At 40.3% G+C, this 21,583-nt stretch overlaps 2 protein-coding genes across 6 annotated transcripts; one reads left to right on the top strand and one right to left on the bottom strand.

Moving 5' to 3' along the window:
• Nucleotides 1–395: 395 nt before the first annotated feature.
• dcun1d4 (DCN1, defective in cullin neddylation 1, domain containing 4 (S. cerevisiae)) lies at nucleotides 396–15,868 on the bottom strand. Of its 5 annotated transcripts, none has more exons than XM_061888866.1 (11): nucleotides 15,742–15,868; nucleotides 14,351–14,421; nucleotides 14,236–14,275; nucleotides 9,702–9,789; nucleotides 8,865–8,971; nucleotides 8,719–8,789; nucleotides 5,342–5,433; nucleotides 5,156–5,264; nucleotides 4,978–5,082; nucleotides 1,885–1,987; nucleotides 396–1,798 (listed from the first exon to the last, which is right to left on the bottom strand). In XM_061888866.1, exons 1-11 carry the CDS (start codon nucleotides 15,758–15,760, stop codon nucleotides 1,743–1,745), a joined length of 861 nt encoding a protein of 286 aa, XP_061744850.1. In that variant the 5' UTR covers nucleotides 15,761–15,868; the 3' UTR covers nucleotides 396–1,742. The 5 variants fall into 5 exon arrangements, with proteins under 5 accessions (XP_061744850.1, XP_061744852.1, XP_061744847.1 ...); XM_061888868.1 differs by having other exon boundaries at nucleotides 8,865–8,944; nucleotides 15,742–15,864; XM_061888863.1 differs by lacking the exon at nucleotides 15,742–15,868 and adding an exon at nucleotides 15,272–15,461.
• A 2,313-nt stretch (nucleotides 15,869–18,181) lies between these two features.
• On the top strand, nucleotides 18,182–21,023 carry ociad2 (OCIA domain containing 2). Its single transcript, XM_061888870.1, has 5 exons — nucleotides 18,182–18,359; nucleotides 18,440–18,524; nucleotides 19,899–19,952; nucleotides 20,025–20,072; nucleotides 20,141–21,023. Exons 1-5 carry the CDS (start codon nucleotides 18,291–18,293, stop codon nucleotides 20,317–20,319), a joined length of 435 nt encoding a protein of 144 aa, XP_061744854.1. The 5' UTR covers nucleotides 18,182–18,290; the 3' UTR covers nucleotides 20,320–21,023.
• Nucleotides 21,024–21,583: the final 560 nt, after the last annotated feature.

Consider the following 21,583-nt stretch of genomic DNA (forward strand, 5'->3'; position numbering starts at 1 on the left):
CTAATTACATCCATAACGCTCACACTGCCGCCACCCGTAGCCTTTTATTTCTTTTTTTTTAATGCCTCACTCTAACTTTCCTCATCCACAAATCTGATTATAAAAAATGTGAGGAGCTCTACAACCAGTGACATCACGCGCACATCGTCTGCTACTTCCGGTAAAGGCAAGGCTTTTTTATGAGCGACCAATAGTTGTGAACTTTATCGTCGATGTTCTCTACTAAATCCTTTCAGCAAAAATATAGCAATATCGCGAAATGATCAAGTATGACACATAGAATGGACCTGCTATCCCTGTTTAAATAAGAAGATCTAATTTCAGTAGGCCTTTAAAAAAAGGGTCATCTTATGCCAATGGTTTTCTTTGTACTGGTTGAAAATCAATTACAGAGATAAGTTAATAAACCTTTTTTATTTAAGTATATAGACATAGGTTATAGTGAAAACCGACATATAGACACTTAGTTTACATACATATATACAGTCGGGACAAGCGTGTTCATCATCCTGCATTGTCATGAGAGAATACTGAAAGACATGAAATCTATACACAAACCTTGTGTCATTCAATATACAAAGCAGGGGTGACATGTACGAGTGCAAGTCGACAGACGCACTGGCAATAAATAAAAAAAAAAAAAAGGGGGTGAGGAGTACATACAACGCCTCGCTTTGTTGACCAATGCAGGAGTGAACGCCTGTTCCACCGTGAGGTTACATGTGTGTGTTTCTTTTCCAGGTCTCAATAAACACAATCATGAGTTCCATCAGGAAGAAAAAAGAAAAAAAAAGGTAACATGATCGTGAATATCAAATCTAAGCACAAAACATTTCCTGTACATCATCAACAACAACAACAAAAAAAAGGGGCTCTGTCGGAGCTGCATGCAAATATTCAAATCTTTTGGACGATTCAGCGTCACACCACAGCCAAGGACAGAAAATCTATACAAGAACGTAGCGCTGTGACAACTACAGTTAGCGCGCGCGTTCTTACCTTTGAACACTGTCAGCGTCGGGAAGGATGCTACTCATTGGAGGAAACCTGAAGAAACTATCGGCGGACTAAGGAAGACCAGACAAAATGGACAACAGGAAGTAGCTCATTGGGCAGCCCACACGGGCTGGGGTCAACATGAGCCCCCCCCCCCCCTCTTTGCTCCCAGATATTCGTACATACACGTCCAAATGTTTTCAGGCACAGTCACACGCTAACATCGATCGGTCGCCACGAACCGGTAAAATGCTGAGAAGGTGCGGCGGGCAGGGGGGGGCTTGACTGGAATTAGCAGCAATGCGGTTTTGTTTGGTGTGAGAAGACAAAAGAAGGAGGAAAAAAAAAAAAAAAAAAAAGACTGGCACAAGTAAACAGCGACCTGCCTTAGGAAAGCACAGAGTGCTTCTTTTTGCACAGGCAACTCGCAGCACAGCTTAAGTTTGTTATCGTCTAAATGTGCTCGGGTCAAAGTGGACTTCTGTTGATGCGAAGCAGCGGGAGAAGGCGCTCAGCAATACTTTCCCCCGCTATTTCCAAAACGCCGCATCCCAGTGAGAGTCGCGACTTCAAGAAGGGGGGCGGGATTTAGTGATCATCAGCCCGCTTCCTCCCTCATAAGGACCCTCCCCCCCTAACCCTGTGGCGGCGTTACCGTTTGTTTTGTTTAATTGCTGATTCTCGTCGTCGGGGTCGTCACAGTATTTTGTTGTTGTTGTTTATTAGTTGCCATTTTCCTTTTTCAGCTATGACATCTGTCTTTCCTTGTACCATTCCACAAACTCGTCCAGCAACACAGGCCCTGAGGACGGGGGGAGGAAAGAAGGGAGAGTAGGTTCAAGTCACGGCGCATAACGTTTTTTTTTTTTAAACACATTGCTCACTTACATGCACCATCCTCGTCGTAGTTACTAAGGTCCAAGTTGATTGTCCGGCTGAACTCTAAGACGTTGCACCATTGGTCTTTGTTGATGACTTTGTACTTGGATTGCTAGTAATTGGAAACGTACACATGTCACAGCTTTACAGACTCTAAGCAGGCTAAAACTAACAGCACAGTCCTTTTCGCTACGTTACACAATATGTGACTGCTACTTTACCATTGTTCTCGTTTTGGTGGTTTTTGGTTGAAAAAAAAAAAAAAAAAAGTATTCTGGAGACGCCTCCAGAGTGCAAAGCCACTTCTAATTGAGCAATCTTCACCTCCATGTTGGCAAATAAACGATGTTTCTTACATTAAGGACAATAAATTGCTAAACATGCTACACAACACACTTTAGTTGCCCTGATGTGTGATCTGAACCAAGGATGTCGTTGTGTCTTGTGCAGCTCTTTGAGACACTTGTGATTTAGGGCTATATACAAACCCGTTTCCATATGAGTTGGGAAATTGTGTTAGATGTAAATATAAACGGAATACAATGATTTGCAAATCATTTTCAACCCATATTCAGTTGAATATACTACAAAGACAACATATTTAATATTCAAACTGATACAAACTTTTTTTGTTGTTGCAAATAATTAACTCTAGAATTTGATGCCAGCAACACGTGACAAAGAAGTTGGGAAAGAGGTCTCACTCTTTGCATCGCTCTCAGTACCAGAGTGCGTTCATTTAACAGGAGAATTAACTGAACACAGTGAGTCCTCTTTTCAGTTATTCACAATCGAGAGGGTGGCGCCAGCTTACACACGAAGAAAAAACAGACAGCCTTTCTACTCGTGACTTGCCGAAAAGTAACAAAAAATTAAGACGAACAAAAAGTGATCACAAAACCAAATGTCCTGTGTGGGAAAATTCCAGCTTACATCAAATGGGTAATATGAGCCCATCAACACGGACGAACAATCTAGAATACCGTGATCACACGATAGCGATAAACAAAAGGACAACATTTGACCCAGTTTGCCAAATGGGGGAAAATAAATGCACTTTAAGACCCGTCCATCCATTTTCTACCGCTTACTCCCTTTGGGGTCGCTGGTGCCTATCTCAGCTACAATCGGGCTGAAGGCAGGGTACACCCTGGACAAGTCGCCAGCTCATCACAGGGCCAACACAGATAGACAGACAACATTCACACTCACATTCACACACTAGGTCCAATTTAGTGTTGCCAATCAACCTATCCCCAGGTGCATGTCTTTGGAGGTGGGAGGAAGCCGGAGTACCCGGAGGGAACCCACGCAATCACAGGGAGGATATGCAAACTCCACACAGAAAGATCCCGAGCCTGGGATTGAACCCTGACTACTCAGGACCTTCGTATTGTGAGGCAGACGCACTAACCCCTCTCCCACCGTGCTGCCCGCACTTTAAGATGTTTAATATTAATTTAAGTTACATTTTTGCTTGCAGAAATAAGTCCATTTTATTTTTGTTTATTTATTTAGGATAACAGTTATTAAGCTTCTAATTAAAGTACAATTGTAAATAATACTACATTAATGAAAGATAAAAGTTGATATCCTTTAATATAGTTAATTACATCATTATTTTGTATTATTACATTAAATTATAATCGCTGTTTAATTTGCAATGGATTATTTTGTTCAGTTTAGGAGTGTGATGTAGACAAATGCCAAATATTTATTAAAGTCCATTATTGCATATTGTTTTAATGCATGGGTGTCAAACTCTGGCCCACGGGCTAAATCTAGCCCGCCGTGTAATTTAATTTGGCCCTTGAGGCAATATCAATTTAGCATTAGAGCTGGCCCGCCGGTGTTGTACAGCGTCGGTGCCGCTGTAACACCGCATTCACCGCTAATACTCATACTTGCCAACACTCCTAATTTTCCCGGTAGACTCCCGAAGTGCAGTGCCCCTCCCGAAAATCTCCCGGGGCAACCATTCTCCCGAATTTCTACCGATTTCCACCTGGACAACAATATTGGGGGCGTGTATTTAAGGCACTGCCTTTAGCGTTCTCTACAACCTGTCGTCACGTCCGCTTTTCCTCCATATTAACAGCGTGTCACATAATATTTGTGGCTTTTACACATACACACACACACACACACACACACACACACACACACACACACACACACACACACACACACACACACACACACACACACACACACACACACACACGTGAATGCAAGGCATACTTGGACAACAGCCATACACGTCACACTGAGGGTGGCCGTATAAACAATTTTAGCACTGTTACAAATATGCACCACACTGTGAACCCACATCAAACAAGAATGACAAACACATTTCAGGTGAACATCCGCACCGTAACACAACAGAACAAATACCCAGAACCCCTTACAGCACTAAGTCTTCCGGGAAACTTCCAGCAAACTGACCAATTATTAACGTTTTATTCATGCATTTTCTCTTGCTACTTCAAGGCTTGAATGTTTGGTTCACTCATTATTATTTTATTTTCAAATTTATTATTAGCCTGTGGAAAAAATTGGATATTTACCTCAGAAGATTGCAAATAGATAAAAAGGCATAACATTTTTATTTAAATTTTATTTGATATGCCATTGATATTTTTTTTAATTATTATTATTATTATTTGAAACTGGATTTTGCATGTCACTAAAGTTATATAAGCCTTGCTTGTTCAATATTTAATGCAAAACTTGTTTGGGTCCCTATTAAAAGGTTAATTTGTTCAACCTTGGCCCGCGGCTTTGTTCCGTTTAAAATTTTGGCCCACTCTGTATTTGAGTTTGACACCCCTGTTCTAATGTGTCGCACCTTGAGACAAAAATATGTGAATTGACAGTCCAGAAGTAACATCTCCTCCACTCGTAGTTTTCGCGATATTATGCAAAAAAATTAAAATCGCAAATTGAATAGCAATCGCAATATTGGAGAGAAAAATCACAACTAGGTTTTTTCTCAAAATCGTGCAGCCTTAGCAACAAACAACATATTTCTGCAAAACCCTGGAGGGACTGGTTGTAGTTATTACCATTATGATTAATGTACACAGTGCACCTGTAACGTACCTCTAGAAACTGATTAAAGACAGGAAAGAGGGGCCACGTCTTCCCTAGCAGAAGCCCCAGCATGCACTTGGCCGTGTTCAAGTCCAAACTCCTCTGGTCTTTTTCCTGTTAAAAATATGCGTCTTAACTAATGCAAAGATGTAAAAGGTAGATATCATTGACAGGTGTGCAGGCATACTCTGGCAAAGTCAAAAGCATATCTATAAATGAGCTTGAAGCTGGTGCCGTCGTTAAGGACAGACCGTAGGTAGTCCAACGAGTTCCTCAGCCTCTCAGTGGAGTCGCAGCTGGAGGAGGCGGACAGTCAGAGTCAGGACACACGAAACAAAATATGACAACACACAGCAACGTTTGGGATACGAACTGCAGCATGCTCATGCCTCTCAGCCACTCCTGCAGGGTGAAGTACCCCATACTCTGAGCGTCCAGCTTCCACGCCAGCACCAGCATTACCACCTGACACACAGTCACAGGTGATCAAAATATGTCACATACAGTCCCCACATTTCAGAAAGAATTAATTCTATTTTGTCAAGGGACAATAGGGCAGGACTTCTACTTGGATGTTATCAGTATATACTTACATTTTGCTGAAAATGAGTCAAAACATAGCCATTATTGTCTTGATAGCTGGCGACACAAGTGAGTAGCAAGTTTCTCGTCTCGCTACAGTGGTGGTCGTGTCATGGTCTGGGGATGCACGAGTGCCGCCAGTCGTGTAGAGCTACGGTTAACTAAGGGTAACCCAAATCCTGATCGGGCTCGGAAGGGCGCGTGATTTAGCGATGCATTAGGGCCACCGTCGCCAAAGCGAAAGCTTTTGTTTACATGGCTTTATTGGGGCCGCGGTAGTGTGAGACAGGGAGCAACAAAATGAATAAAATCTTATCAGAAGTTAGAAGAAAATAAGTAAAATTGTACAACTGATCCATATGAGCACATCCAATGGACAATACATTTGAATTCATGAAGAAGGCTTCATGAAAAAATACACATAGGGGTGTGGGAAAAAATCGATTTGAATAAGTTGTGCGATTCGGAATAGATTCTCATTTTTAAAAGAATCGATTTTTTTTTTTTAATCAATCCAACAAACCACTACACAGCAATACCATAACAATGCAATCCAATTCCAAAACCAAACATGACCAAACACTCAGAACTGCAATAAACACAAATTGAGGAGACACAGAACAAACCAAAAGTAGTGAAACAAAACTGAATATTATCAACAACATTATCAATATTAGTTATAATTTCAGCACAACAGTGATTAAAAATCCCTCATTGACATTATCATTAGACATTTATAAAAAAAACAAAAAAAAACAATAGTGTCACAGTGGCTTACACTTGCATTGCATCTCATAAGCTTGACAACAACACTGTGTCCAATATTTTCACAAACACAAAATAAGTCATATTTTTGGTTCGTTTAATAGTTAAAACAAAATTACATTATGGCAATCAGTCCTTTACAATTATAAAAGCTTTTAAAAAAAAATCTACTACTCTTGTCAGCAGACTGGGGTAGATCCTGCTGAAATCCTATGTATTGAATGAATACAGAATCGTTTTGAATCGGAAAAATATCGGTTTTGAATCAAGAATCGCGTTGAATCGAAAACAATTAATATATTATCGAATCATGACCTCAAGAATCGATATTGAATCGAAATGTTGGGACACCCAAAGATTCGCAGCCCTAACACCCATAATTATGTTTAAATGTTTTGACCACGGCGGTCCATCGCAGAAAATATTCATTCTTTTTGTGTGCTTACCCATGACTTAAAGTAGAGACAGTTTTTTTTCCCCAAAATAGTGTACTTTGTAGTGTGCAGCTAGCTTTGCAAATGTGAACGGAGTAGGCCGTTCGCATCAGCAAATGCATGCATGCATGTTATGGGTGAAGTTTGGTAAAGGGGAGAAAAAAAAAGGAGTAATGTTTAGTCATCGGTTTGTTAGCTCACCAAATCAGAGTTTGTTGGCTTTGGAAATTAAAAACTTCTTATCAAATCCTTTTTTTTTCCCCCTGAAGAAATCATGTGAACGATTGTGGTAGTAAGTGATGCAGCACATTCGCACCATGCTTCGAACTAAAACTTTAGGACAGTCTTGCAGTTAGCCATGTATGCAGTGTTTACTATGTCACCCTTTCAAGCCCTCTATTCAAGAGCATAATTGCCGCCATGGCAGTTTCCAACGTTAGAAGCCCAAATAGACTTCCAGGGTGGCGGGCGCCTTGAATTATGTTTTCTTCACACTTGAACCCAATCAAGCACCTGTGTGGCATCCTCAATTGGAGAGGAAATAAGATGGAGGAATGCAAGGTGTCGAACATACACCCGCTCCATCAGTGATGTTATCGTGAAGCAGTGGAAGAGGGTTCCAGTAACAACCTGTGCAGCTCTGGCAAGCTCCATGCCCAAAAGGATTGAGGAAGTGCTAGATGACAATGGTGCTCACACACTAAATATTCACACAAAACACACAATTTGGACATTTTTACTATAAGGTGCACTACTGTACTCACAAGCTATTTAGACAATAATGGCTGTGTGTTGACTCAATTTCAGAGGATAGTAAATATACTGATTTGCTGTTTTTTTCGGACTATAAGGCACATTGAAATAATTTCATTTTCTCCAAAGTTGACTGTGCGCTGTAGAACCCGGTGCGCCTAATGAAAGTATTAATTCTGGTTGTGCTTACCGAAATCGAAACAATTTTATTTTGTTTATGGTGTAATGATAAGTGTGACCACTAGATGGCAGTCACACACAAGTGATAGGCGTGGAGTGCAGGTTGACGCCAGTTCAATAAATGATGCTAGCAAGTACCCGTAAGCAAGCCACACCAAAATGTGGATGTTTCATTGAGAGCATAGGACATTCCGCACGGCACTCAAAAACCCGTCCAAATCTTTTAGTTAAAATTTGGTAAGCTACGAAGCCGCACCGCTTGATGGAACGCAGATTATAATGGCTACGGTAGTCAGACGCACTGTGCTTCAACATACGGGTACCAAATTGTTATAATTTCTATATAAGGACCCCAATACCCCCCCGAACCCCACCCCATATTATCTGGCGTTGTTTCTCAATATTATGCAAAACCAACTTTTCATACCTATTGCTACCAGCTTGTATATATTTGGGATCTGCATTAGTCCCGAAAATGAGCAAGCGTCCGCCATTGGAGCCCGCATCATAGTCAATAAGCTCCTTTTTCTCTATTCTCTTGTTTTGGAGCATTCATCCGCTACTGTTGCTATTTGTAATGCAAAGTAGCATACAGTTGCAACTTATACTTGTCTGTAGACTAGCTATAGAAGCACTAAAAACTACCGGTACAATAAAAATGACGGCGAGAAGACACTGTCTAAGTAGAGGCACGTAAATATGCTTCGTCTACCAAACAGCGCAGCCTAAAAAAAAAGACAGAAAGCAGCTTGACATCACAACATGGTCTGTAAACCAATATATTCAAAATTCTGACCAAATAACCACCATTACATGTCACGTACACCACAGGGAAGTGTTTAAATGTAAAAAAAAAATTTAAAAAAAATCATAATGACCCCTTTAGTGCGCCTTATAATCTGTTGTGCCCTATGGTCCGAAAAAATATAGCATAAAAGCAAGTCCACTGCTTGTAAGTTTACTTTAACGGAATTGTCCCTTGAAATGATATTAAAAGCTTAAAATTACTTAGAAATTTTAGTGGGAGACAGCTTACATTTTCTGGTTCCACTCCAATGTCCTCACAGAACTTCTCCATGCCCTCCGGTCCCACCACGTCATCGCAGCCTGTCAGAAAGATGCAGAAGGTTGAGAACGCATGACCAAAACCACCATCCACCTTAACCAGCTGTATCAAATCACCTGCGTACTCGTAGAACCACTCCAAACATCTTTTGTTGGAGAACGTCTCCTCCTCGCGGATTAGCGGCGAGTCGTTTTTTCTGAAAACAGATGGCGACAGTTTGACCCTGTAACGAATTGTTTACATGAACATTACTAAATTGTTTCTAAAGCCAAAAAAATCGTCTGCACTAAAACTGGGATCATGCATTTTTTTTTCTATGCATTTGATGTTTTTTTTTTTTTTTTTAACATGTCCTGTCCAGCCACTCAGGCAAATCCTATTGTTTATGTAGATGCCCAAATCTGGGCATCAAAAGAGAAGTGTGGGATACTCCTCTTGTTGCCTTATTTGTATTTGACTTTATTAAATGAATGTATTTCATGTTTGGCGCAGCCAGAGCGGAGCAGATGGGATAGTACAAAGAAAAAAAGGAAGACAGGGGAAATTGCAGGGACAAGAGGTGCAGAAGACAGACACAACAACAAAAACAACATAAACGATATGTACAAATATGATATGAAAAATTATAGCAAAGGGCCAGTTAGTGAAGTAGATAATAATAACACAGCATTTTGGTCTCATGCACACACAATTTCACATTTTGTCCAAATTGCAATTCAATAAATATTTAACCTCTTTACAGCGCTCCTGTAACTGGGACAAAATAAATAGACCAAAATCAAATATGGACTGTAAGAACGCTGGTTCTCATGAGTATACAAAATAAGAATAGTGAGAAAGGTGGCCCCTAAAACAATTTAGTTCTATATCCCCGGCCTAAATGTTGCGCCCTTACATGCACCTCAGTGTTGCATGTTCACATTAATAAGTATAAAAAAGGGGCAGAATCACACCTGTCCTGGCGACTCTTTTTGGCTGACATGTCATCTCCAGCAGTGGGTCTCCTCTTTTTCCTCGGAGGCATGGCTCTGGAGCAACAAGCTAGGAATTACACAGGGGAGTAGAAATCAATAACATCATTCAAAAAAACCTCACGCACATGACTATTCGGGGTGTAACGATTGATCAATATATTGATGGATCGATTTACATTAAGATCAGAAAAAATCGATCTGTGCTCGGCTCGTTGGCCTTTTAGAAGATATATGGACTTAGACTTATATCGCTCTAACATTGTTTTAAAAAAGGTAATTAATTCATCAACTTTTTTTTGCACTCTTTAAATAATTAAAGATCATAAACATTACGCGAAAAGTTCCAAGAAATCCAAGTCAATGTTTACTTATTTTATTCACCTTATTTTGTGCAGAGCTCAAAGAACATATTCTGGAAACCATCCATCCATCCATTTTCTCCCACCAGTGCCTATCTCAGCTACAATCGGGCGGAAGGCGGCGTACACCCTGGACAAGTCGCCACCTCATCGCAGAAACCTTTTTTATTATGATTGGTCGAGCTTAATAAAGCTGAGAGAGTGCAGCAATTACTGACTTCTGAGCTAGCATTCTATGCTGACCAGGCGCTTGGACCATTTAAGACAGGGGTGTCAAACTCATTGTAGCTCAGGGGCCGCACGCAGGAAAATCTGTCCACTAAAAAATAAAAGACAACTTCAGATTGTTTTTTTTTGTCTTACTTTGGCCAAAAATAGAACAAATTCTGAAAATACTACATCCATACATTTTCTGCCGCTTATTTATTCCCTTTGGGGTCGCGGAGGGCACTGGTGCCTATCTTAGCTACAATCGGGCGGAAGGCGGTATACACCTTGGACAAGTCGCCACCTCATCACAGGGACAACACAGATAGACAGACAACATTCACACAATAGGGCCAATTTAGTGTTGCCAATCAACCTATCCCCAGGTAAATGTTTTTGGAAGTGGGAGGAAGCCGGAGTACCCGGAGGGAATCCACGCATTCACAGGGAGGACATGCAAACTCCACACAGACAGAGCCCGAGCCTGGGATTGAACCCCAGACTACTCCGGACCTTCGTATTGTGAGGCAGACGCACTAACCCCTCTTCCACCGTGAAGCCCGAAATCACAATAAAAATATATTAAAAAATACCAGCAGCGGTAAAGTTTAGATCCATGAAGGAAAGCAGAAAGTGAATGAATATTTATACAGTAACTGAATACAGTTTCATATGTATAAATTAGTTTTCTTTTGTATTATTTTTTTCAAAGAATTAAGTAACGTTTATGATGTCATTTTTCCAAAACACAATATAAAATGTAAGATATAACAGGATAATGCATACATTTATGCTTTGTTTTCAAAACATTTACAAAAAAGTGGGATCCCCAAAAATGTATTGTGGCACCCCATTTTTATGACTTGATGGGGTCGCCGGGACCCCATTTTGAAAATTCCCAGCGCCAACACTGATAAGAGTATTGCTGCGTGCAAAACAGCAGCAGGCGGCTGTGGCCTGTGGGCCGGTTCTAATACTAATTAATTATCATCCCGGGGGCCATAGATATGGGGTCTCAGACACGCGGCTCTCACGACGTTATTTGGGGACCACCACCTTAATATATGAAAGTTTAGTTAGCGCGGCCCGCAAGTTTTGTATAAATGCGTCGCGTGCAGAGCTGAAGGAATCTACCAATCACGGTGTGGTATGTGGCTCTCGAGGGCCGAACATTGACGTCACTTGCGTGATGCAAGCAGAGAACCCCCACCCTCACCCCCCTTCCTCCCATTTGCTCCAGACAGCGACAATTTTTGTTATTTGGGTCCAAAATGGCTCTAGACTTAGACTTAGAAAATCTTTATTGTCCCCGAGGGGCAATTTGGTTTGCAGCAGTAGTCATTAAAAACAAGGTACAACAGTAAAAACGAGGTGCAACAGTAAAAACAAGGTACAAATACATAAAACATACAAACCATCATAAAGCTAAAAACTAAAAACATTTGTAATACAATAAAAACTAATGACACGTCGCGTCCCACTAATGTGACTACATAGCAGCTAAGCTTGTTTAAGGAGCTCATTTATAAAAACAACAGCTGAAGGAACAAAGGACATTCTGGGTTGCCTACCCCTGCGTTAGTGGAATAGCGGCAAATAAGTAAACGTGACAGTGACGTTGCGACGAGGGTTTTCTAACGTATCTGGCTGCAGTCGCACCACGACACCTGTCCGTCAGTAATACCATCAGTAATAACATTCCCCGATAACCTGAACCGTTATTGTTTTGTTTTTTTTTTATTTAATTTGCATTTCCTCACATTTCTTAACCCTCATTTTGTTTAATTATATTTTGATTTTATTTTGTGTTGAAAATAAAAATAAAGACATTTAAAAATATTTTTTTAAGAAATCTTTTCTTGCGGCCCAGCCTCACCCGGACTCTGCATCCAGTGGCCCCCAGGTAAATTGAGTTTGAGACCCGTGTCATAGATAATTCATCCAGATCTGGCCCTGCAGGCCTTGACTTCGACACCACTGGCTTAAGACCAGGGTAACAAGCCGAAACGAAAGCGCTGCAGATGGGAAGGAGCTGACATAAACTGTCCAGCGCATGGTCGGCGAAAGAAGGCAAACTCTTTCTGTAATACCACTGGCAAATGTTCAAGTTCTCAGGAAAATATAAAATATTACGGGGGGACTTCAACTTCTGCGATGAGGTCGCGACTTGTTCAGGGTGTACCTCGCCTTCTGCCCTATTGTAGCTGGGATAGGCACTTGCGCCGCCGACGACCACAAAGTGAATAAGCGGTAGAAAATGGATGGATGGATGGATGGAACTTCAACTTTAACGGCAAGACTCAGGAAAAACTGCACCGACGGCAAGACAATTTCAAACTGCTGCTCTGAAAAACGTGGAATATCTGACTTTGTAGTTAAGGCCATTTTATCTGCCCAGAAAAGCGCAATGTATTATTGTGAGTGTCATATAAATCCTGCCCCCCGCTAACGAGGCAGTTGCACTGAAGGAAATACATGACATGAAATTACTAGCGGTGTGCCGTCAGGGCCAGCAAGGCCTTCTCTGCTGGCCTAAGTTAACCAGAAATTATGATCATAATTAAAGATAAAAGTATTTTTACATTACTTTCCCTAAATATCTCAAATGATTCATATTCTCTTCATGTCATATTATGCTCCTTCCAGCATCGTTTTTTTTAGGTTATAGAGTTTTTATCCAATCAGAATTCAGCTAACTTTTGTTGCCATGCTGTACGAAATCTGCTGAGGGCCTTCAGAATCATCAAGCAGGCAGGCGTCTAAGTGAACTGACACAAACATTTAACAGTTGTGATAGCCAATCAGATCACGAGTTGTCATTAAGGCCTTCTAGCTGGCCTAAGGCAGATATAAATAATAGGGGTGTGGGAAAAAATGTATTCGAATTTGATTCGGGATTCTCAAGTTGTGCGATTCAGAATCGAGTCTCATTTAAAAAAAAAAATAAAATAAAAAATGTTTAATTAATCCAACAAAACAATACACAGCAATATCATAACAATGCAATCCAATTGCAAAACCAAACCCGACCCAGCAACACTCAGAACTGCAATAAACAGAGCAATTGAGAGGAGACACAAACATGACACAGAACAAACCAAAAGTAGTGAAACAAAAAGGAATATTATTAACAACAGTATCAATATTAGTTAGAATTTCAGCAGAGCAGTGATTAAAAATCCCTCATTTACATTATCATTAGACATTTATAAAAAAAAAAGAACAATAGTGTCACAGTGGCTTACACTTGCATCGCATCTCATAAGCTTGACAACACACTGTGTCCAATGTTTTCACAAAGATAAAATGTCATATTTTTGATTAATTTAATAGTTAAAACAAATTTACATTATTGCAATCAGTTGATAAAACATTGTCCTTTATAATTATAAAAGCTTTTTAAAAAAAAATCTACTCCACTAGCATGTCAGCAGACTGGGGTAGATCCTGCAGAAATTCTATGTATTGAATGAGTACAGAATCCTTTTGAATCAGAAAAATATCGTTTTTGAATGGAGAATCGCGTTGAATCGAAAAATATCGATATATTATCGAATCGTGACCCCTTGAATCGATATTGAATCGAATCGTGGGGCACCCAAAGATTTGCAGCCCAAATATATATATATATATATGTGTGGGTAAAATCACAAGACTACTTCATCTCTACAGAACTGTTTCATGAGGGGTTCCTTCAATCATCAGGAGAAAATCTGATGATTGAGGGAACCCCTCTTGAAGCAGTTCTGTAGAGATAAAGTAGTCTTGTGATTTTTTCCCCACATATACATGTATTGCGCTCTACCACGGTATCAAGCACTATTCTCTGAATGATCTAATTAAGACATATATAGTCCCTGAATCGTATCGGCTACCAAAAAATATTTGGAATCAAATTGAATTGTTACACCCCTAATGACTAACCTTGCTGAAAAATCATACATTACCTGATGTGGGGCTCTCCTGTCCAACGTCCTCTGTTATGTTCTATCACAAGAGATGTTTGTTAGCAAGCACGCCCATAAACACAAAAAACATCCATTATTATAAACATGCATTTACCAGCCTGTGCAACGTGTGATGAATCTTATGGATGCTGGCCAGTGTCGTCAAGTGGGAATTGAGCTGAAAATCTGCACGCACAAAATACAAGGACGCCAATTTAATGAGCAGCAGGCTTATAAGCGAGCAACAGACGAGGCCAAGCAGCATTCTTGTGCCCCCAACCCCATAACTGGCGCACGGAGCTCATCCGTATGGCGGCTAAAGTAAAAGGCTGCACGACGGTGACATCACCGCGTCGTCAAAACTACTGAGACGTCCGTCGTGGCGCGGCAATCAGCAATCATTTCCGTGTCAACAGATGTGACTACTTAGTTTTAGAGAGCCACACAGTGATGTCTTACACGAATGAGGGAGTGACTGTTGACGTGACTCGACAGTAAAACTCACCCCCCCTCTCCAAAAAAGTGTTTATTTGAACAGGCATGCAAAGCTTGTCGTCAAATGTCATCTGTGCATTCGGAAGCCGCAATCAACCGGGCTCAAGGTTCGATGTCATTCCTGCACACGCAAAAAAAAAAAAGCCAGCTAGCACTAGCTGCACACCTAAAATAGCAGTGCAAGACGCGCAACTTGCCCGGAGTTTACAAAGTATCAAAGCGAGGTGTGCTGTTGGGATTTGTAGTCCATTTCCGCCTCGGGATCCGCAGAAAGCACCGATCGGCTTCCGGACGCCGAACTACAACTCCCAAGCTTCGATACGGGGAAAAAGTCAAGCGTTTCTTTGCGAGCCATTTGCCCTCAACATTTTACTTCAACTGATTGCAAACGTTTTTGAACATTCATTTAAAAAAATAATCATGTCGACTGAATGTCACCTGGCAAGTTAGCATGCTCAGGCGGGAGTGTGGTTACAGAAATGGTGCATGGGCGCTCGGCAAATAATGCAAAGCGGGCGCAAAACCAAATATGTTAACTCAACTGCGTCACAATTTTCACTCTCTAAATCCACGCAGTTGGCCACAAATCGGAGCCATTCCCACAATGGGAACGTCCCGCTGCTCAAGTAAGATCCGAAAGGCCTCGCTCGGTGGTCAGTGAAGATGTTACGATCGCGAAGCAGGCAGATTAGCATTGTTCGAGCTCCGCGTTTTTAAACCAACATCGGCTGCAATCGAGTCGGCAACACTGCGACGTTGCACGTAATTGCAACTTTGCCATGAGTGCGGAGACGATTCGGAGCCATTGTATGTCAAATATAAGTGGAATTAGACACTCTGCGCGGTCTTTGTTGTCAGTGGCAAATACAAAGAGACCGACATAATAGCACGGAACTCATCAAATCCTGCAGAGATGGTGAGATAAGCCAACGCAGCTTTGCAATGTCTATTTCTGACCATCTTGGAAAGGCTTGATAGAGTGAATAATAGACTCTAAACGTTGTTACTTACTGGCAGCATCAGAGTGCATCTTTATGAAACATACAACTGTCTGTGGGAAGTCCGCAGACCGGCCAAGGGGCGGAGATTCTCATCATAAACCGCGCCCACAGGCCCATGATTGAAAATCCGGTCCGCGTGATTTCCGCCTGCGCTCTCTTTACATTGGCTGCTTGAGCTGTCGCGTCAAAATGTCCGGAAGCAAACTTCCCGAGACCACGCCTACGCGTGCATGCGATTGGCCAGTTCATTCATCGGTTTACTTTTGTTAATAAAAGAGTCAATCGGCAGTGTTTCCTCGTGTGCGCGTGAAACCGGCCAACGGCGTGATGTGATTGGTCAGTGCAGTCACATGACGACCACCCACCCGGAGCTGTCTGTGGATTGTGGCGGTGCTGCGTTTGAGGAGGTATAATACATACCTGAGATCTTCAACGTCGTTTTGAAAACAATTCCACTCTTTGGTATTTTGAACTAAGTAGATTTGTGTTGTGTAACACGTAAATGTAATAGGGAATAAATGCTAATGATAGTTCAACCTTTGTTAATTTGGATACTTCAATTTCAGACAGTATTATTGTTCTATAATTGGGTACTTATCAAAATTATTGTGAACAATAAAAAACGTAGAAATTATTTAAAATCGATTTTAAGATCATTTTCTGACTCTACCAGGAATTGATTGACGTGGAACCCGACTTATTGATTGATTGGCAACAGACGTTTCAGAACCATGCGAACCCGCACAAATAGACTCAAGAGCAGTTTCTACCCCCGGGCCATAACTGCACTAAATGCAGCTGGATTGTAAAAAAATAAAAATAAAAACTCCCTCATGTGCAACATGAGGAAGGCACCGGTCAATCACGATCCGGGACTGTGCAATCAGTGGTTACATGCCAACTGGACAATATTTACCATATTTATTTACATATTCAATCCACAATAAAAAGCCTGCACAGCATAGGAAGTAGGAAATACTGACTCCCACCCCCTCAGCACACCGGGAATCAGCATTACTCCTCTCTAGTCAGTTTTACTAGTCACTTTATACTTTTTATTGTCTCATTTTTTTTTTACATTGACTCCTAGAGTGGTCTTAAGCCATATTGTATATTGCATATTGTGCATATTGTGTTGTTTCTGTATATTGTGTGGTTTCTTCTTTTTTTAAATGCAAAGCACCTCAGGGAAGTAACCTAAATTTCGTTGGACCTGTACCTGTATATGCACAAAGACAATAAAGATCATTCATTCATTCATTCATTAGTAGATTGCACAGTACAGTACATATTCCGTACAATTGACCACTAAATGGTAACACCCGAATAAGTTTTTCAACTTCTTTAAGTCGGGGTCTACGTAAATCAATCCATGGTACAAATATATACTATCAGCATGATACAGTCATCACACAGGTTATAATCATCATCGTATATACAATTAATTATTTACATTATTTACAATCCAGGGGGTGGGATGAGGAGCTTTGGTTGATATCAGTACTTCAGTCATCAACAATTGCATCAACAGAGAAATGGACATTGAAACAGTGTACGTCTTACTTAGTAGGATATGTACAGGGAGCAGAGAAGATAGTTAGTTCAGATAGCATAAGAAGAAGTATATACATTAGACTAATAACTTAAACAAGTTGAAAAACTTATTCGGGTGTTACCATTTAGTGGTCAATTGTACGGAATATGTACTGTACTGTGCATCCATCCATCCATCCATTTTCTACCGCTTATTCCCTTTGGGGTAGCGGGGGACGCTGGTGTCTATCTCAGCTACAATCGGGCGGAAGGCAGTCAACACCCTGGACAAGTCGCCGACTCATCGCAGGGCCAACACAGACAAACAACATTCACACTTAATCTACTAATATAAGTTTAAATCAATCAAAAACATTAGAAAATACAAACAAGAAAATTGGAAAAAAACTGTACCATCTATAGTACAGTTAGTACAGTGCTAATAACTTATTATTTGAAGTCCTTAAACTCTTTCAGCTAATTGTATTCAATGTCTACTTGGACAATATAACTTTTATGCACCTTATCAAAAATAATATATATAGCAGTAAAAACTTATGTTAACTCAAAATGGGTAAAAATAATAATAGTTTAATTCAACATGGGTAAAAATAACAACAACCAAGCTTAATTCAATATAAATCATATAGTAATAAAAAGTGTAACCTGAATATTAATGCCTCAATCATTTTAACAGTGATTTGCAATTGCTAAGTTCTACTGTGTATCAAACAAAAACTTGTCCCTGAGCTTCAGGAATAATAGCCTTGAATATATCTGTTGGCTGTGACTGCATTTAAGTACAGTATATAAGAATATGTCATTTAGTTGAGAGACTGTGTTGGAACTTTGACTACTTCAGTGATTAATAGGTGAGGCCTTTTGTTTACTCAAGCGGGTGGGGACATAAAGAGTAACCAGGGAGGGGCATTTACCACAGATAGGGCGAGACACGGTGGGGTAAAGTGTACTAAATCCGCCATAGGAAAGTACTAATAGCAAAATCATAGAAAAAAATTCCAAACCATGAGTTCTGAAGCAAGCGGGGGAAAAGAAAATGCAGTTGGTTTAGTTTCAGCAAACAAGGAGTGGAAGGTGAGTTTTGAAACACGCATGCAGTGCACTAAAGCTGTTGTGCACCAAACCTAACCGTCAAGTGCGACTTCTTTGCGCAGTGCCCCTTGGGAGATGGACACATCCACGGCGAAGATGTGAGAAAGGTTTGGAAAGAGTGCCAAGAGCAAAGTTTCTGGTACAGAGGTACGCAAATCACTTCAACAGCAAATTCCAACGCGATTGCATGAGATGCAGGAGCGGTCATGCTGAACTCATCCATCAAGAAAGCGTGTTGGCATTCTTTCTTTTGCGTCCAAGCTTGGAAAACAATTCCATAAGGAGACACGTTGCGACAAGATAGCTATTAGTATGCGTTTTGGTTACTGCTTGACTGAAGCACACATGGCACATGATCTTCGGCCTCATTTTAAGATATAGTAAGTTTAAAGGCCTACTGAAATGAGATTTTCTTATTTAAACGGGGATAGCAGGTCCATTCGATGTGTCATACTTGATAATTTCGCGATATTGCCATATTTTTGCTGAAAGGATTTAGTAGAGAACATCGATGATAAAGTTTGCAACTTTTGGTCGCTAATAAAAAAAAGCCTTGCCTGTACCGGAAGTAAAAGCCGATATGAGCGTGACGTCACCGGTGTGAGGGCTCCTCACATCTGCACATTGATTACAATCATAGACACCAGCAGCGCGAGCGATTCTGACCGAGAAAGTGACAATTTCCCCATCAATTTGAGCGAGGATGAAAGATTCGTGGATGAGGAAAGTGAGAGTGAAGCACTAGGGGAAAAAAGGCGAGTGCAGTGGGAGCGATTCAGATGTTATTAGACACATTTACTGGGATAATTCTGGAAAATCCCATATCTGCTTATTGTGTTAATAGTGTTTTAGTAAAATTATAAAGTCATACCTGAAAGTCGGAGGGGTGCGGTGACCGCCAGTGTCTCAGAGAGGATTAAGCTGCACAAGTCTCCGGTAAGAGCCGACTTAATATCACAATTTTCTCATCCAAAAACTTGCTGGTTGACATGTGGTAGAGAAACATGTTCACTAAAGCTTCACAACAAACAAAGAAACATTGGCAGTGTTTCGGTTGCTAAGGGCAGCTGCAATCCACTGCTTTCCACCAACAGCATTCTTCTTTATAGTCTCCATTATTAATTGAACAAATTGCAAAAGATTAATCAACACAGATGTCCAAAATACTGTATGATTATGCGATGAAAAGAGACGACTTTTAGCCGTAAGTGGTGCTGGGCTAAAAATGTCCGCTCAACCAATAACGTCACAAACACGCGTCATCATTCTGTGACGTTTTCAACAAGAAACTCCGCGGGAAATTTAAAATTGTAATTTAGTCAACTAAACGGGCCGTATTGGCATGTGTTGCAATGTTAAGATTTCATCATTGATATATAAACTATCAGACTGTGTGGTCGGTAGTAGTGGGTTTCAGTAGGCCTTTAATCATGCATTCAATTTCCTTCTGCAGACCACAACAAATATCAAAGCTTTTAGTGACTAAAACTCACATCATGTTGTCCCTTCTTTTTTTCATAGCTCTTCCCTTCTCTTTGGGCAGCATGGCCATCACTGGGGCTCTCATCTACACTGGTAAAAAACACATTAGCACCAATTAGTCACAATGACACCGCTTTCACCAATACATTGTATCTCTTTCTGCAGATATTTGGAAAAAGTCAAAGCGATTTGGTCCCTTTCCGAAACTAGCAGGTGCGTGACTTCTGTTAGAAGGCAGTCTCTTCTTTTAAATGCGTAATTTCAGTGATTATGTTTGCCAGTGGCTGGAATCCTCGGTTATGCGGTGGGTAAAGCGTCTTATGTCAGCACCTGTCGTCGCAAGTTCCAAGAGCTTGGGATTGGACCGACGTTTGGACCTTGGGCCAGTCCTGGACGCAGATCCTGTCAACATGTGTGTGAAGAGTGTAAGAAAAAATCAGGAGCTACACTAGCAGAGTAAAAGAAAATGCAAGAAATGCATCTGCCATCTCTCGGTATTTAAAATAAGATTGCAAATGTAGTTAACCTAATTAAGACTTGGTGTGATTTTAGATTGGTGTTTCATAAAAAAAATACTGTATTTTATCTATCTGTATAAATAATGTATGTTGTTTTTAGGTGGTGTGGTACATTTATATTGTGTTTACATTAGTGGTCAATGCATAAAAAACTAGATATAATGTCATAGGTTTATTATTTTGTTTAATTAAGGTAATTCACATTTTAATCATGTTTTCATTTAGGTAAGTTCTACTTATTGACATTTTTCTCATAACACCAAAACGTATCATAAGTGATACATTAGTTTTTTTTAGCCATCTATATCAGTGTAATTAGTTTTTTTCCTAATATACCTGGTGTATCAGATCAGATGCATGCATTAAACGTATAATTTACATGAGGGCAGTAATTTACTAATTAGAGGACTGTTCAGTGATCCTGCAAGATTGCCACAAAAAAGACACTAGAAGCTTGATTTTTTTTAAGAGAAACTGCCAAATTTGAAATATATATCTTTTACTCACATCAGTATGAACAGTTAATCCGTTGGTGCAATGCACAATTATCTAATAATTCATAAAATATGTTATAGCTAAACTGTTGGAAATGTGTGTATCAAATTTGAAACAGCTGGTATAAAAGGTATTGTGAATTGACATTTTATTGAATTTCATGCATTATAATCATCATTGAGCAACATAGTTTTCAGTCTTTAAAAATAAACAAATATAATGTTTACATTAAACAATATGGTATATTTAGAGGTAAAATCTGCATAACCAATTTGCTAGATTGTTTTGTGGTGATTACTCGGATTGTGTGTTGCAATAATCAATTATAGATTCCTAATTTTTATGACAAACAAAATCACATTAAAAATACATAATCCATCCATCCGTTTTCTACCGCTTGTCCTTTTCGGGGTCGCTGGAGCCTATCTTAGCTGTATTCGGGTGGAAGGCGGGGTAAACCCTGGACAAGTTGCCACCTCGTTGCAGGGCCAAGACGGACAGACAACATTCACACTCACATTCACACACTAGGACCAATTTAGTGTTGCCAGTCATGTTTTGGGAGGTGTGTTAATTTGATTAGATGGCCAATATTCAAAACATTAAAAAACCTTTAAAAGTGATAAAAAACAAACTTTAATTCAAGTGATATGGAGCAGCTGAGGGAAGATGAAGACAATTATATTTTTTAAAGTTTGGAGATAACATTAC

Source organism: Nerophis ophidion, linkage group LG26 (genome assembly GCF_033978795.1).
Source record: "Nerophis ophidion isolate RoL-2023_Sa linkage group LG26, RoL_Noph_v1.0, whole genome shotgun sequence".
Classification (NCBI taxonomy): Eukaryota; Metazoa; Chordata; class Actinopteri; order Syngnathiformes; family Syngnathidae; genus Nerophis; species Nerophis ophidion.

Excerpts from the sequence above, each read along its gene's own strand:
- dcun1d4 (XM_061888863.1), bottom strand. The coding sequence starts at position 15,425 with ATGCTAATCTGCCTGCTTCGCGATCGTAACATCTTCACTGACCACCGA. Across the intron at positions 14,422-15,271 it reads GAGTGAAAATTGTGACGCAG|ATTTTCAGCTCAATTCCCAC; the intron begins TTGAGTTAACAT and ends TTGTGCGTGCAG. Across the intron at positions 1,988-4,977 it reads TCTTTAATCAGTTTCTAGAG|CAATCCAAGTACAAAGTCAT; the intron begins GTACGTTACAGG and ends TCCAATTACTAG.
- ociad2 (XM_061888870.1), top strand. The coding sequence starts at position 18,291 with ATGAGTTCTGAAGCAAGCGGGGGAAAAGAAAATGCAGTTGGTTTAGTT. Across the intron at positions 18,525-19,898 it reads GCAAAGTTTCTGGTACAGAG|CTCTTCCCTTCTCTTTGGGC; the intron begins GTACGCAAATCA and ends TTTTTTTCATAG. Across the intron at positions 20,073-20,140 it reads TCCCTTTCCGAAACTAGCAG|TGGCTGGAATCCTCGGTTAT; the intron begins GTGCGTGACTTC and ends TATGTTTGCCAG.